Source organism: Montipora capricornis, chromosome 2 (genome assembly GCF_036669925.1).
Source record: "Montipora capricornis isolate CH-2021 chromosome 2, ASM3666992v2, whole genome shotgun sequence".
Classification (NCBI taxonomy): Eukaryota; Metazoa; Cnidaria; class Anthozoa; order Scleractinia; family Acroporidae; genus Montipora; species Montipora capricornis.
The window spans coordinates 34,219,326-34,236,825 of NC_090884.1; the positions used below are offsets into that span (position 1 = coordinate 34,219,326).

The 17,500-nt window shown below is 39.3% G+C and overlaps 1 protein-coding gene across 4 annotated transcripts in view; it reads left to right on the top strand.

Moving 5' to 3' along the window:
* LOC138019267 (long-chain-fatty-acid--CoA ligase ACSBG2-like) overlaps positions 1–17,380 on the top strand; it is a 56,134-nt gene extending 38,754 nt beyond the window's left edge. For all 4 annotated transcript variants that reach the window (XM_068866016.1, XM_068866007.1, XM_068866024.1 and 1 more), the window contains 15 exons: positions 290–373; positions 1,340–1,441; positions 1,591–1,638; positions 2,826–2,927; positions 3,301–3,369; positions 3,628–3,686; positions 5,287–5,409; positions 6,713–6,761; positions 7,978–8,223; positions 9,625–9,741; positions 10,222–10,255; positions 11,309–11,448; positions 12,155–12,346; positions 14,329–14,383; positions 16,437–17,380. In XM_068866016.1, the coding sequence (XP_068722117.1) occupies positions 290–373; positions 1,340–1,441; positions 1,591–1,638; positions 2,826–2,927; positions 3,301–3,369; positions 3,628–3,686; positions 5,287–5,409; positions 6,713–6,761; positions 7,978–8,223; positions 9,625–9,741; positions 10,222–10,255; positions 11,309–11,448; positions 12,155–12,346; positions 14,329–14,383; positions 16,437–16,513 (1,497 nt within the window). In that variant the 3' untranslated portion in view covers positions 16,514–17,380. The remainder of the gene's footprint in view (positions 1–289; positions 374–1,339; positions 1,442–1,590; positions 1,639–2,825; positions 2,928–3,300; positions 3,370–3,627; positions 3,687–5,286; positions 5,410–6,712; positions 6,762–7,977; positions 8,224–9,624; positions 9,742–10,221; positions 10,256–11,308; positions 11,449–12,154; positions 12,347–14,328; positions 14,384–16,436) is intronic.
* Positions 17,381–17,500: the final 120 nt, after the last annotated feature.

The following is a 17,500-nucleotide window of genomic DNA, read 5'->3' on the forward strand; positions in this document are numbered from 1 at the left end:
AAATGACTGTTCCTGATTGCCTATTACAATTGCGTGAAACATTGACATGAGCGTGACGCGAGCAAGGTTGTCTAGACTCTTATCAACAACAGCCAATTAGCCAATCAGATTGCAAGATTGTCAATGGTAAAATTCAGTTTTCACCTATCCTCAATTGCCAGTGTTAGCAGCTGTGATTCACAATCACCTAATTAGTAGAGAACTTTGCGCTTGCGTAAATGAGCTTAAGACTTTAATAAACTAATCATTATAATCGTCGTCATGATCATCGTGTTTATTTTTAAAATAGGTTTGGAATGATCTGCCGGAGCTCAAGGCTGTTGTTCAATACCTTGGAGAAATAGAAGGAGAAAGACCACCAAATGTGTACTCTGTAAGCTTTGGGTTTTTCTTGAATTATCAGTTTGATAGTAGGGTTGGGTAGATGATTGGGAATCGGCAAAAAATAAGGGGGGGGGGGGGTTCTTTGATTTGGCAATAATTAATTCTGAAATTGTAGAAGATACTTATTCAGCCCACTGTCCAACAGTTCTTCCCTTAATCATTGTCTCAGTTGAAACACCCAAAGAGTCCTCTTCTTAGGCTGAAATCTAAAGTTGGAGGTCAATTCACCTGGAAAGAACCTTTTAAAAGTGCTTTAGTGATGCCTTGAATAAAATTTCCATAATTTATCAACACTAGCGGTGGCTCAAACCGCGCACCGGTGGCTCAGTTGGTTGAGCACCGGGCTGTCACGTGGAAGGTTGTGAGTTCAACTCCGGACGGACCAACACTCAGGGTCTTTAAATAACTGAGGAGAAAGTGCTGCCTTTGTAATTACATCTGCAAATGGTTAGACTCTCTAGTCTTCTTGGATAAGGACGATAAGCCGGAGGTCCCCTCTCACAACCCTTCAATGTTCATAATCCCGTGGGACGCAAAAGAACCCACACGCTTGTCGCAAAGAGTAGGGCATGTAGTTCCTGGTGTTGTGGTCTGTCTTCTGTGGTATATCATGGTTGGGAGGGTAAAAAGGGCGCACTTAATTTGGAGCCTCGCTCTGTTGTGTGACCCCCACCACAGTTGTGGTAAAGTTAAAGTAAATGGTTATCTTAAACAAACTCAAATTGATTGGACAAAAGTTCTCTAAACCCTGTTGCCTGACATATACAGCTGTAGTGAATATGAGTTCATGCAGACTGAAATCTACTTGTAATATTGAATTTAATTAACCCACTGACACCACAAACTAAGGACGCCACAAGTTGTCGAGTAAAATCGCGTGGCGTTCGACAGAGTAAAATCTGTTAAATCTCAATTCCAAGAGTCAGTGGGTTAAAGAAAAATCCTCCCTTTATAGTGGAAAGAGTTTATGAAACTTGGTAAAGAGGTTGCTGATGAAGTTCTTCAAGCAAGAATTGACGATTTGGTCCCAAATAAATGCTGTACCCTTGTCTACACTGTAAGTTTTACCAGATTTTTTTATTGGCAGTTGTGAAACTTGTTAATTCAGCTTGTACTGTAGAACATTTTGTAAATTTGAGTTATTAACAGTAAGGGAAGCACCACCTATTAAGTCATGTCTTTATATACTACGATTACATCTTGCAGTCTGGAACCACTGGAAATCCCAAAGGTGTCATGCTTTCCCATGACAATGTAAGTTTAATTTTAGACTTAATTAATATATTTTTGGTTTGCATCCACGTGATGTGACGGCCATGTTGATGTACAAAACAAAAGAAAAATGCCCCACAAGCTTTGCATAATCATAGTCAAATTCCCAAAAGAAATTTCACTGCATTGTTCTGTACACCAACATGGCTGCCGTGACATCAGATGCAAACCGTCAATAGATTTAGCCAAGCCTAATTAATTCTTACAATATAACCTGGTTTGAGCCTGCAATGCAATCGAAAACCTGTCAGTACCTGGTCAGGGGACCTCTAGAGCTTTAAACTTGAGCCTGCGATATGGTCATGTGGTACTGGTCAACAGATACCTTGTTTTGACAGGTGACAATTTTCCAAAACATGGATGTCCAATATCAAAGATCCCGCCGAAAAAGGCGGGTTGACCACAGAGATTCACATTTGCTTACATGGAGGGGTGGACAGCCTTACAGTCGACCAAAACCAAATTTTCTCACATGGATGGGTTACCGTATTTTCTTACCCGTGGTGCTCCGCACACCCGCCTTTGGCGTGCAGAGTACAATCAAAAAGGCTTTTTTTCTTTTGTGAGAAAATAAATAATAATACCAGTCAGCTCTTGTGAGTGGTACAGTACGATACATGGAAGATGCGATTGCCATCACAGCAAACAATTATTGGGCGAAATAAAATTCTTGGAAAAGTGTATGGGTTATGATCCACTCCCAACATCAGTGGCTTCATCGCTCAGTTGGTTAGACCATTGCACTGGCATTGCGAGGTCAATTGGGTTAGACCCTGTTAAAATCCTACATTTTTCAGCTTCTCTACACAATTGCTATAATTGCGTTGACTTCGTAACTACGAGTATCATTGCTCCATTTAATTTCATATTCGCAGCTCGATATATGATTCATTTCACATATCATTTCATTCATTGGCTAGGATGCTGCCTAAGAAAATTTTTCCAGAGCCCTTTGCCCTTCCAGCATTAAAAGTTAGTAACCTGTAGAGCGCAGAATTAATTAATCAATTAAAAGTGAGGATGAATCAGGTTGTGATAAGCTAGGCGCCCGTTCGGGCTACTCATTCAGAAATTTGGTCGCCCACACTCGCAAGTAAGGGGCCTCAGACGACTGGGCGACCATTAGGCAGCAGCCTTGCATGATTGGTATTTTTGTAATCATTATGCAGTTAGTGTGGACTTCCTGGGTTGGTCTTAAGCACTTTGGTGGTGGACAGAAAGGTCCAGAGCAGGTCATTAGCTATCTCCCTTTGAGTCACATTGCAGCTCAGGTAAGTGTCTAATTCTTTTGAAGTTTAATTGATTTTCCAGTTTTGAATTTGCAGTGAATTTTTATGACGTAAACGTCATAACTGAGGAATCATGGTGTGGTTAGAGACTCCATTCACTACTGAGTAGTTGTTGGAAGCTTTCCAAAAAAAGATATAAAAATTGAAAGAAACTTGGAGAAGAATTCATGAAAGGGACTTTTTAGTGACTTGGTGGTTGGGTGAGCACGAAATCATCAAGTCTGCAGTTTGTTTTGATTCCAACATTTAGCCTTTTTCCTTACAAATTTGCAACAAACTAATATTTGTGAATGAATCATTGCATTACAATGTAGCTAAAATTCTTCTTTTTTTTCAACCTGTTGTGGTCTTTCAGATATTGGACATTTTCATGCCAATCACTATTGCTTCTTCTGTTTGGTTTGCACAGCCAGATGCTCTCAAGGTAAACAGTCATCTACAAAATTTGATTTACATTTTGAGATATTAATAGTTAGTAGGTAAATTCCAATCTACAATTTTTTATATAATAATGCTTTATCTAGGCAATAGAAATGTATTTTTGCCACAAACATCATGAATACGTGTAGTTTTGCCCTCAAAAGACAATAGAATCCTACGCCCAAGTGAAATACACAATATAATTTTACACCATTCTATTGATTAACTGATGTTAACTATAATATTATTTATGTCTCCACAGGGTTCGCTTGTTAACACCTTCAAGGAAGTCAGGCCTACTTTGATTTTTGGAGTACCTAGGTGAGAAACATGTAAACTAGCAATATTTTGAAGTGAAAAAACATTCTCTGGTTAAAAAGATTAACCCATTGACTCTCGGTGGTTCCCCATTGACGAGTAAAATCGTCTGGCATTAGACAGAGTGAAATACCTAGTCTGGCTGGTTTAGGCCAGTTTGGGTGTTAAAGGGAAAAACGTAAGCTTTCGGCTATCAGTCCATAGCCATTTGTTAAAGGCTGTAGACTGATAGCCGAAAGCTTATGTTTTTAATCTTTTTTAATTCGAGAAAGTTCTTTCACTTTAATATGTCTTATCCTGGATACAGCTCTATTTTAACTAACACTATTTTTTATATTATTGAGTCTTTGATGCCTTATCTGAGAATGCTGATCAATGCTTTTTCTTTTCTTTCTTGGTTGTTTCATAATTTGATTGAACCGGCAATTCTATTTTTGAATACAAGATAGGGAAAGAGATCATAACATTCTAAGATTCTCCAAGTTTAGTGTAAAAATAACATTTTTTTGTTCCCCAGCAATGATGAGAAAAAGATAAAATTTGTCACTTGTGTTCTTTTTTACTCTTGTGGTGTTCTGTTTCCTTGGATAACAGACAGCTTCAAAATTTCCCTGCTTTGAATCCGATCATTCAAAAAAGGCCACTAAAACCATTGCAATAATTTTGCAATTGAATTGGAAGAGACATTCTCTAAATGTCTTGAGATGAATTATGAGTACACCAGGCTGTATGTAGTTTGAGATACGGTATTAACTAGATTAAACGCTGCACCCAATCAGAAGAATGCAACGTTTATTGAGGATTGTAAGGAAAAAAAAAAACAAGTACACATTAAATTCTCTGAATGTTCAACACAAGCCAGGCAATTACGAGTCTATCTTAGCAAAAAAGTGAGACATTGGAACTTTAAACATGTTTCTGTTTTACTGTAATAATATTATAAATGTCTACCATGATAATATGATTGTTGTCAGTGATTTAGAAATACATGTGCATATGATTTTGAAATAAACACCACCCTCAAATAAACGGGCATTATGAAACCAGGAAACAGCGAAACAGAGAAACACCGAAACAGCGAAATGAAGCACTAAAACACCACGTATGACCCCACCATACATTGAATACTAACTGACGAAGGTTGGATTTGAGATAAATATTGTAAGTAGGCCTAAAACGTTATTGCAGCTCCCAATTCATTGAGATTTAGATTAGGATTCAGATAAAGACTGGGATAAGGAACTATAATGATACTTAATCTCAAATCCAACCTTTGTTGGCTAGTATTCAATGTATGGTGGTGACCGTCATACACCTGTACATGGTGTTTTGGTGCTTCCTTTCACTGTTTTGTTGTTTAGTAATGTCCCAAATAAATGCTGCCCTTGAATAAACGCCACATGGAACACACTTAAAATTTAATAAACACCTTGGCATTTAATCAAGTTAATACAGTACTCGAAAGATCAAGCGTCATATTCTCCATTCTCCATACGGTATATGAGCTGATTACCCGAAACTGAGTGAACCAATCAGAAAGCAAGAAATGCAATACCCTAGGTTGAACATTTATTAATAGTATCATATTAATCCACTGAAACAGAGTGTATGAAAAGATCATGGAAAAAATGAAGGCAATAGGACAACAAAACACTGGATTAAAGCGAAAGATTGCTGAATATGCAAAGGGTGTGGCTTTGAAAGGAAACATGAATCTTGAAAAGGGGTGAGTATTTATCACATTGTTAGTACCACTGAACTTCAAAGATTGTGAACAGAAAAATGGTTCAGGCATGTTCAGACAATAATGGGGACCGTTTGAGTCAGTGAGTGCTTCCAGCAATTCTACTTTTCAATAAAACCTGGATCTAGAAAATGCAAAACTCCAGAAACATCACCTTTTTGATTTGTGATTTACACTCAAAATGAAAATACTAAGGCTTTTATGTCGATCTCACTTAATGTGTCACTTTTTTTAGATAAGATGTGAACTTTTTTAAGGATTTCTCTCTGTTGCTGAAGTCAGTTATTTTCTCAAGTTATCACTTTATTTTGCTTTTTTGTGAAAATGTCACTGACGAGAATTTCTCTAGTATTTTCAGCTTTTGCCTGTTTCAGTCAAAATAGAAAAATGTTGACTTTTTTCCGCTTTCTCTGTTTGACCTCCTCGATTGACAGCTGTCAAAAAAAAAAATGGCACAGAAGCAATCATTGATTGGTTAGGTGCAAGTTTATTGCCTGGTTTTGATTAGGCTGAAACATCTTCAAAGCATTAATTTCATTGATAATAATTATTATTGAAGTGCAGTTTGGTAACAAAAGGCAGTAACCGGCTGTTAAAAAATTAATTACTGGTCACACAAGGTAGAGTGCATAACTTTAATAGAGGGGTAAAATTTATCCAGGGGAGCAGGTTTTGTGCAGCATTAGAGCACTTGCCTGTCACCTGGGTTCGATTATGTGAATTCAATTGAGTTTGTTGGTTCTCTACTACTCTGCTCTGAGACCTTTTTCCCTTGATAAGTACTCTGGTTTTCACCTCTCCTCAGTACACCTCAAAAAACCAACTTTTGATTTGATTCGAGCATATATAGTTACACCATAATCCAGGATTTTTCTTAGGAGGGGGTGCACCACGAAGGGATTGCATAGCTGACTGCTGTCGTTTTTTTTAGAAAGGTGCAGGGAGGGGGGAGGGGGAGGGGTGCATGCACCCCCTGCACCCTCCCCCTAGATTTTCCCCTGCAAAGTAGTTCCCCAGCTCTAGAAGACTCAATACACTTACAAAAAGTTCATTATTATTATTACTATTATTATTGTTATTATTCATAGCAAAACAGTGGCAATCAAACAAGCAGTAATTTGCCTCCAAATTGTATCTCTTGTGTGAATTTTGCATTCTTTATGTGCCAATCAAAATTGAGCAGCTGCAAAGCTCTTGACCCAATTATCGCACATTTGATTGCAACAAGGGGTAAAGAACTTAGAAATTGAGGGTCAGTTGACATAGCTGTTTTTTTATATTCCAGACAATCATTGCCCTTTGGCTGGACACTTGCAACTGCCTTGCTGAAAAAGGTTCATACACTTTACTTCAACCTTCAATAAATTAACCGCACAGACTTTACCTGGAGTGTCAAATTTAGGGAGCTCTTCTAGCTAATGGCGGGTTGATGATCTCAGTTCCATGCCTTCTGCCTTCGCAAACAACGATGACAAACATGAGTAATCTCATAATTTTTAAATTCGAATGTGTCAACATTCATCATCAGAAGTTGCCGTTGAGGCAGGGTTGCCAGGTCGTCTTTTACGTAATCGGCCTAACTGATCGCCCAAATCGGCGAAATTGGAGTAAAAAAGGCCAAATTGATAAAATCACGTGAATGTTACCGTACGTTCGCTAAAAACGGCAAATACGCGACAAAAGAGGCGAATCAAGCCGAGAGAAGAGCGTGGGTACTGGGTGCAAGGTTGCAACAGTGCTGATTGCGCAATGGAAGTCGGATAAGTTGGATTTCAAACAGCAATTCGACTATCAATCGAGTATTGAATATGAGTAAAATACCTAATAATAAAAAAAGTGTGACAACAAAATTTGAAAAGGCCAAACGGATTTCAAAAAGGCCAAATTCGAGTTATCTGGCCGAAATAAGGCCAAACTGGCAACCCTGCGTTGAGGAAAGCCCTATATTTAAGTAGTGAAAACTTATGGAAACTGGAAACTAGTTAAAAAAGAAACAATGTGATTGGTCGAGAAAAGTAGCAAAAGGAAGGTGATTACTCTTCATCGATTGCAGAGCACTCAATGAGAACGGGGCATAACATGTTAAGTGGTACAATTTCCAAATCCTGGCGAATGGTCGTTCTGACTTACACTGCAGGATTAAGGAAACTCTTGCTTCTTAGCGGCTGTTAATACACGTTTACAGCGGCACTTTTGGAAGAAAAAATTATTGACATTAATAAAAAATGACATCCTCGCAGTTAGTGATGTGGTAGTCTAGTGGTTAAGTGAAGGGGTATTAATTACACGTTCCCAGGTTCGATTCCTGCGAGTCCAGACATTAGGGTTCCGCTTTTAAAAGAAATATGTTCATTTCCCATAATCCATATCAAGCTTTCAGTGTTCTGAAATAACGATAATAGTAAATTGAAAGCAAATGAACAATTAACGATAATCGTCAATTCAAGGTAGAGAACATGTTGGTTCAAAAGCGATTCCATTTCTCGTGTCTCTCCCCACCCTCTACCGGGATTTGGAGTTTCCATTGAATGACTGATGTTGTGTTCTAAGGTTCGGGTCGCCTTGGGACTGGACAGATGCCGATTGTGCTTTGTGGGTGCTGCTCCCGTAACCATGGAAACCCTGAGATATTTTCAGAGCATCAACATCCCACTGTTTGAGCTGTTTGGAATGAGTGAGACTTCAGGGCCGCATTCCATGTCGATTCCTGGTCATGTAGTTTCGGGGAGCTGTGGCATTGCCATGGAAGGTGTTAAAATGAAAATAGCAAATGAAGACGACGACGGAAATGGAGAGGTAAGATCCGATGACTTAATTTTAAAGGTTACATGGTGAAAGCACCAGCGGTAATTGACCTACTTCTATGGGTTCTTTTCGTGTGTCCAATGGATATAGCTTTTCTTCCTTGCTAGCACTGACATTCACACTGATGTCTTGTCAGGTGGTACACCACCGTACCAGGGGGGTGCAGGGATAGCGTAGTGGTGTGAGCACTCGCCTTCCACCAATGTGGCCCGGGTTCCAGTTTGTTGGTTCTCTACTCTGCTCCGGGAGGTTTTTCTCCGGGTTAGGGTTTCCCCTCCGGTTTTCCCGGTTTCCCCTCCGGTTTTCCCCTCTTCTCGAAAACAATCACTTGATTTTAATTGCGAAAATTTGTTCATTTCAGTTTACAGTGTACCCAATAGACCATACTCGTATTTTCAGTATTGGACTTGAACTAGCGTGCAATGGAGGCTTAAGCGGGAGAAGATATTAATTAAAGGGACAGTTTCACGGTTTTGCGCATGTCCAAGCTTTATCGCTAGCAGTTGTAAATTTTACGGTTTCTTACTGAACCAGATGATGTTAATTAAACACAGAGAGTATTAAAGCAAATACACTGAATGACTAAGGCCCAAATTTGGTGGAAGACACTGCGGGTTTACACAGAAAATATCGAATTTAGTTTTGATCTCGAATTTATTGTACGGGTCGATAATTTAGTCTAACGCACGAGTAGTCATAACGCACGAGTAATCTATTCGCACGCAGTAGGCTCATAACACCAAGGAAATTATTACAAAAATAATTCCAATGAGTAATCCATTACTATGGGATTGTTTCCGTTTCCTGCTTCAGTGCTTTCGATTGTTTCAATAACAATGGAATTTAATGGGCTGACGTGCAGTTTGCCCATGCGCAGAGACGTGAAACTCTCTCTTTAAAAGTGTTTGCATTTGAAAAGATTCCCGCGCATTAGCCTCCATTGCGAGCTAGTTCAGTCCAATGCTGAGAATGCGAACAGGTCATTTTCGAATTCTCACGGCTGGACTGGATCTGGCATAGAATGGAGGCTAATGCGGGCAAATCTTTTCAAGTGCAAATTAATTTGCCCTCATTAGCTTGATTTCATGCTAGATCCAGCCCAACCGTTAGAATACGAAAGTGGCCTATTAGTGCGCCAGCGCTAGAGGACAGACACTTCAGTCCTTCCTTTCCTTTTTTTACCAACCAGTGAAGATGCCATCTCGCTGTTGATCCCTTTACTGAACTGGGTTATCGCACTTCACAAGCGCATAGTCATGGTTTCTTGACAACTTCCCTTTTGTCCACTTTACTGTGATACCACTCCAACAAAAAGGGTTTCATTTTCCGGATTTGTTTTCAATACACTCTTACATGATTCCCGTATTGACGACTGCATTGGTTCTCTCTCAGCTGTGTGTTAAGGGACGCCACGTTTTCATGGGATACTTGATGAACGAGGAAAAGACAAAGGAGACGCTGGATGAGGCCGGATGGCTTCACTCAGGAGATATCGCAAGGATTGACCAGGTTAGCTTTTAGTCACAGAAGCTTCTTGCGTCTCCGGTCGGTTGATCCATTTAAAACCATAGACTTGGAAATTGCACGAGTCATTAAAAGCAAAACCTTGGAAGAAAGGACGTATGATATGATCAATGGCATAATAAGTGTTCTCGCTCTTCACAACCATTTGAGCCGATGCCTGTTCGTTAACTTCTTTCGGTTCGCAAAAAATACAAGCAAGACCGAGAAGAAGCCTTAGTCATCTGCAGGTCCAGATTTAATATAAATGGCCAAATCAAAAGCTCATACCAATCATAGTTTTTTTGGTGGTGATATCTAAGGGGCTTAATTGACTATGCAAAAGTGACGAAATAACGCGGGTTACCTTTATTGAAAAGATATGACCCCAACAACCCTTTTGTACATGCACCCATTGCATGGTATATGCTTTGTTGAGAGATAATCTTGTTAAAAAAAGTTGACTTGAATTATGATTTATTTTCATAGAATGGGCAGCTGTTCATCACTGGACGAATCAAAGGTGAGCAGAGCAGATATAAGTCCGGCGTTTTGAAATGACCTGACTGCGTCCATGTCGGCGTCCTTTAAACAAGATTATAGCGGCTATCTTGGTGCTTTGAGCAAACTAATCATCCTAAAGATCAAAGACCACCAAACTACGTCCGTGGAACAGCTTTTTCTCTTGTTTCTGTTGAATCATGGATGCCCACTGAAAAAACACTCCATTCAAACCCCTCAAAATCACATTCCCAACTGGACTCAAATTAACGTTTCAGTCAGTTTTTTTTTTTGGCCGGTCACGATCCATTTCAACTCTTGTATCTTGCAGCACTTTGATTTAACGGGCTACAGTGCTCCATCATGATCTTCTGTTTTTGGAGAAGCGGACGCCCTTTTTCACTGTATATAAATGTTTTTATTTGTAGCTGAATTTGCACCTGTCGACATACTCACAGCGACTATTTAACAATTATTCTTCTCTAGCGTACTGGATATGAAGTGATCATTTTATGTCCAGCAAGCCCGAGTAGAATAATTGTTTTGTTAGAAACTTCAGGATCACCAACTCTTCCATGTTGATTCACCGGTTAGTTCCGGTCCAAAACGGCTTTGGTCGGCCATTTTTCTTCAGAGCTGCAAAAAAAATGTTTTCAGCTCACTTTATCGCTGACGCGTTCCTTGCCCATATTAGGAAGTAAGGAGACAGTGTGGCCCAGTGGTTAGGGCGCTTGCCTTGAGATCCGGAGATCCCGGGTTAAAGACTCGCTCTGACCACTCGTTGAATTTTTCTCGTGGTAGTCTCTGGTTCAACTTCCCAGCTGCTCTTGTAAATAGCCAACTGGTTTGCCTCCGGCCAGTTGGTATTCTTACCAGTTGTTGTTGTTGTTCTGTTCCGTCGTTTCGTTGTGTTTCAGTGGCCCTGAAAAGCCCCTATGGGGAGCGGCCAATTAAGTATGTATTGTATTGTATTGTATTGTATTATGCTGGAAATCTGATATCCGTAGTTCAGTTTTGAATGAATGAATGAATGAATGAATGAATGAATGAATGAATAAGTAAATATATTTTTCAGAGTTGATCATCACTGCCGGTGGGGAGAATATCGCCCCAGTCCCAATTGAAAATGCAATCAAAGCAGAGCTGCCGATAATAAACAATGCAATGGTGATCGGCGACAAGAAAAAGTTCCTCTCCTGTTTCTTAACCCTCCAGGTAAGATGCATTTCAGACAAACAGCATCTCGGATTTCATTTGTACTTTCATTCCTACCTCAAATTTGATACTTGAACATCACGACTGGTCGGCACCACTGTTCTCAAAGAGAGGGAGTTCACACAAAGGCGTCACGACAGCTATGGCAATGAAACCTTTTCCTGAAAATTAAGTGATCTCTTTCACGTACGAAAAGGGACAATTTATCTTCTGAGTCGATTGGCACGAACGGTCTTGAAGTAAAGATATAGAAGATTTTTGGTTGTGTGCTCTCAATTTTTTTTCCCATCGCTGCAAGTGTATTAGGGTCTATTGACAATAACGCAACTCAGCAAGTATGCTCTCCATTTTTTTCTCATCGCTGCAAGTGTATTAGGGTGTATTGAACTGCCGCACGGAAGCATAAAGCATTAGAACGAATAGGGTACAGCGCAATCAAACGCTCAATGAATTTGTCTCCATAAGCCTTGTTTTTTTTTACAGTTTTTGAAACTGCTTGAGTTGCAATAATCTTTGCCCAGAAAACAGTGTCAACTTCACATTTCCAAACTTTACAGACTGTATGTACTCTTGGTATGAATTTGTTCTCAAGGACTAATAAAGATTCAGTGAGCATTCCTTGTTTCAGAGAGGCTCTGCACTGCAGAGCTGTGGTAGACAAAGGCTTCACTCAATGGGGAACTACCGTCTTACTTTCTCTTACTAGGTGAATGTCAACCCAGATACTGGTGTGCCTTCAGATGACCTCACACCACTCGCTATCAAATACTGCCAGTCCATTGGAAGCAATGCAAAGACTGTCTCTGAGATTCTGTCAACCAAGGATGAGAATGTAATGAAGGCCATACAGGAGGGCATTGATCGAGCAAATGAACATGCTGTGTCTCGGGCTCAAAAGGTATGTCAGGATTAATGAAAAAGCCAAAATCATTTTCTCTTAGTAAATGTTGGAATACTTGCATGTAAGAGAGAATTGCTCGACTTGATTTTTTTTTTCATATTATTTTTGAACTGTGGGTAATCCCGTAAGTTTAATTATGTGACTGAGACGTAAATTAAAGAAATATTTTTATTATAATACACCTAAAAAAGCGATTGAAAAAAATAAACAAGGATGGAAACGAATGGTGAGATCATCGCATCTCTTCACTTCGTTTTGTCTTTTGACTTTGTCCGGCCCTAATACTTGCAACTGTTCTGAGAAAGCTTCAAGTCACATGAACAATTTAGATGACTGCAAATACTCAGGGAAGCAAAGGATACAGATTTGAACTTAGCATCAGTTAAGGTGACTCGACCAGTTTCCAACACTTTAAAGAAACGGTACGTACTACTATTTGGAGAGAATCAATGACTCTACTCTGTATCACCAAACAGTCATGTCAAAAGCACTCAGTAGTATGATTTATTACATCAATTTGGAAATCACTTGTGATCCTGGCAATCTGATTGGCTCTCAGCAGTGCGATTTATTCACGAATCGCACTATTTTTTGCTCTAAATCGCACCATTTTCGCAGCCAATGAGAAAGGAACAATAAAACATAACAACCAATCAGATTTCAAGGCTTGTTTAAGGTAACCAATCAAATTGCAGGAAAATGAAAGACAGAAAACCATTGTGTGGCGAATTTTCCAACTTTTGTTGCCAACTAGATCAATAAAACATTGGTACTGACTAAAATCCTGTATTTGAGCATGAAATAATTATTGTGTGATTTCTAAATGGATGTAATAGTGGTAATTGAACTTCGTGTCGTGCAATTTTGGTCTGAAATCAAATCGAACTCGCGCTGCGCTCTCGTTCCATTTTGAAGTCACACGTATGATTTCAGACCAAATTGCACTCCAGTCTCCACTCAGTTGAGTTACCGTTATATAACAGGCTAATAACTTAGAAACTTGTTTGATAACCCCCAGTTCTTATGGCTGAAAAGTATTTGTCATGTTAAGATAAAATTCGTTGCCGGTTAATTGTTTTATCGCGGCCTGCAAACCACTTTTCCTCAATAAAAGGTGGGTGTCACCGAGTTAGCTTCTGAGATTTAAACGCTCCAGGACAAAATATATGGAGTTTTCAGATGACCATACTTATGCTATGGTGACCCGTTACGTCGCAACAACGAGGACGTCTTGTTAAGCAATAATTGATGTTTCCTACTGGACGATAACGTTGCCTTTGTGTGAAACAGTGTGTAGAGTGAATCCTTCTTAATACTACCGTTTCTTGAAGAGCTGAGAACTTAATTGAGTTTTGTCTTTGGGATGATTTCAATAATTAATTTTTAAAAATCTTGTGGGGAGTGGGGAATGGCGATAAAGGGATCGTTTTTTTAATCGGCGGTTAATTTAAAGGGGCTAGGTCACGCTCTTTTAGGCATATTCAGCACTGATAGAATGGTCATAGAATTAACTAAAATATCAAAATAACTGTTCAAAACTATAGAAGAATTCTAACAAAACACAGGGAAGCCAAGAAGGGACATGGATGGACAAATTTGGACAGGATTGAAATGGATTGAATTTGGGTAAATTTGAAAAACGTCGGCCCACCTTTTCTCAAATTTATATCAGTCTATATCAAAATGTCATTTACAAAGCTTGAAAATCATTCTCAGTTGTTATGTTGCCGTGATTTTTGCAAATGAAAGACTCTTGCTCTGCCAATTTGACGTTTAGAGCTCATAATTAACAAAATTAAACAAAATTACCTAAAATAGCGTGACCTAGCCCCTTTAAGGTTTGCTTTCGTAGTAAGGGTCAGGATATTGGCTCGAGATACGAAAAAGATAGTCTTTCCTGTGGTCTCCCCCGCAGCCGTTTTTAGTGTCGTCACGCAACGCTCCTCATTGTGTTTTTTAAAATCAAACTGTGTTTTTAGGTTCAGAAGTTCATCATCTTAGAGAAAGACTTCTCGCTTCCTGGAGGAGAGCTAGGTAATTAATTCCTAAACAAAACCGCTTTTCAAATCCAAAAGGTCAGTCCAGAAATGGACACTGATGAAATAATAGGATCTTACTTTATGATAGGTCAGTTGTAAGGGTAAGTTGCGCATGCCTGTAGTAGATAATTAGAGGATATTACATGGCCGCGCGGAGATACGAAATTTGTCTTCGAGTGTTGAAAAATATTTTCCAACACTCAAAGAGAAATTTCGTATCTCCAAGCGGCCATGTGACACAGCAGTATTTGGCGCCATTTCTCTTCAATTTGCGCTAATGTTTCAAGCGAGTATTTACAAGCTTCGCTACACATACTTACGAAGTTCTCCTTTGAAATACCATTCCTCTCGCTGTGTTTCCCGTCGTAATTTCTCGCGGAGAGTTTCACTGTGGGTGAAGAGGTCACACACAAAACACAGACTCCGCAACTATTTTTAATGTTAGACAAAATCATGACCTGCGAAACATGACCAGCCGGTTTTAGAAATCTGTGAAAATTTACTTGAGTGTCGTTCCCACTTTTCTTCTCAATGCTTTCAATCAGTGATCTGTCCTTGGAGCTTTTAAATATAACGCAATATATATCTTTTTCACATTCTATTTTGTGCTCTCTTTCATGAATGTCAAAGGACTCAGGCTTCGCTTCATTCATCCAGCTTACTGAGTTGTACTGAGCTCGCTATTCGTGTGGGTTCTGGAGAATACGTCTCACGTCAGGCAACTGATAACGAAATGCAATTTTATTTGTCAACTGATAATCATCGAATTGATTGCAGGCAATTTCCGATTTCATTCACGTTCTTATATCACGCGATTCTAAAACAGACCCAAAATTACCAGGAAGACAGGGCTGAAATTGTGGAGTGGATACAGCTGTATCCACTCCACAATCTCAGCTGAGTGTGATGCCTGGCGGTGATTGTAGTTATCACCAAGTTTGTGCATTAAGCCCTTTTGATGACGACATGTTCTGGCATTGTACATTCTGCACAGGTATGATTATCAGTTACTGAAATTACATTTCGTTATTAATTGGTTTGTGTTTTACAAATCATTTTTGTGTTCATAAAAGCGTGATCAGCGCTAATGGCTTCAAGATGTTCAAGATGTTGTGCGGTAACTCGGTAGATTTAACAACATTGTCTCGCGTGAGACGTATTCTCCAGAAGTTAGAACCCACACGGATAGCGAGCTTGGTACAACTCGGTAAGCTGGATAAATGAAGCGAAGCCTGAGGCCTTTGGCATTCATGAAAGAAAGCACAAAATAAAATGTAACGAAAACGTTTATTGCGTTATATTTGAAAGGTTCAAAGACAGATCAATGATTTAAAGCATTGACAAGAAAAGTCACACGGGGCTGTTGGGAACGAGACTCTTGTCAATTTCAAACATTTTTTTAAAAATTGGCAGGTCATTTTTCACATTTTTGTCTAACATTAGTTGCGGAGTCTCTGTTTTGGGTGTGACCTCTTCACGCACAGTGAAACTCTCCGCGAGGAATTACGACGGAAAACACAGCGTGACGGATAGTATTAAGGAGAACTTTGTAAGTATGTGTAGCGAAGCTTGTAAATACTCGCTTAAAACATCGGCGAACATTAAAGATACTGCTGTGTTAACAATTGACCTCGGGTGATTATTTGTAATGAAATCGAAAAATGTAAGCCAAAGTAATCCAAAACTGATTCTACACTAATCCCCTGCACACCCCCCCCCCCCGTTTAGCCCCCCCCCCCCCCCCCAGTTAAGTCCAGTCCAGTCCAGAGTCCAGTCGATATTTTCCAACTGGCCTAGCAGCAGTGATCTTTTCACGTGTGAAGATAACATGTTATTTTCACGTGTGAAAGGTCTGACAAATAATAAATGAACTATTTGGTATAGAAAGGTCTTAGCCGAGATTGAATTGCTCGAAATTTGCCTACTGCAAGACAATTAATGCTTCCTACTGTTCAGTTTCATTTTGACCCTCGCCGGTTGTTACTTTCGTTAAAGGTGTCTTGAATAAAAGTGGTTTCATTATTTTAACATTTTCTCTTATCCCACAGGCCCCACCCTGAAGTTGAGGCGACCAATTGTGGTCAAGAAGTTCAAGGAAAAGATTGAAAGCCTTTACCTTGACTAGTTCAAACCAAGCTGATTGAATTTTGTAGATAAACCGCGCAAATTCAGTGACAAAGAAAGAAGAAAGTGAACAGCCGGTCAAGTGGTTATCTAATTCATAGAATCCGCATAGAACTTTGCTTAGTTCCCTTACCGTCCAACCAATAACGTTTTTTAGGAAAAAACAAAGAAAAGCTAAATGTGTAAAGCAAACATTATCCGTGTAGATTGAAGCAGGTCTCGCAATTTCCGGCATATTCGGTTGTTAAATACCTCCATAGCAGTTTACGGAAATCAAAGGTATTAGCACTGATTTACACTGAAATTTTGAAAGTGAGATATCGTTTGGCGGTTTTACTCGGTGCTAAGTAGTACCGGCATATCATTAGTGCAATGATTCGTTTCCTAACATTCAATAAATTCGCTTCCGTAGGATGAAGAAAAGTGGCAAAAATTGAGATTTTTCTTTTATTAATATTACAGATCATGATCATAAGTAAGTAATAATTGGAAGGAACATGAATATTGATATTTCAAAGAAAGTTGTATCCTTGATTCGACTGACCATCATTGAACACCACTTGTCACGAGGGTTCATCGAGATAGAGTGTTCATCGTGGAACTTTTTTTGGATTTGAACTTATTTTCTAGATTGTAGAACGGAATGTTTTTAAAAATGATGTTGGTATTGCTTTTGTAATTCTATAATTCTAAAACGTGACTAACGTACATTGACGAGAAAGCGTTGTTTGCACTTTGAGAAGCCAGTACTTCATTCTTACAAGTAGGGTTGATTTAGCTGTTTAGGCAGATCTGTTAACATTTACTTCACGTGGGTTTGTGTTTATGTCTTATCAATAAAGAGAAGCGTGACAAGGGTTTTTGCTGGCATGGACTATAATTTCAGTCAGAATGGTCTCCGATTTGTTTTACATCCCCAGTAATGACATTTCAGTTTTGACTCTTTCCCCTTCAGTAGTTTTACACTAAGAAATTTTCCATGCACCTT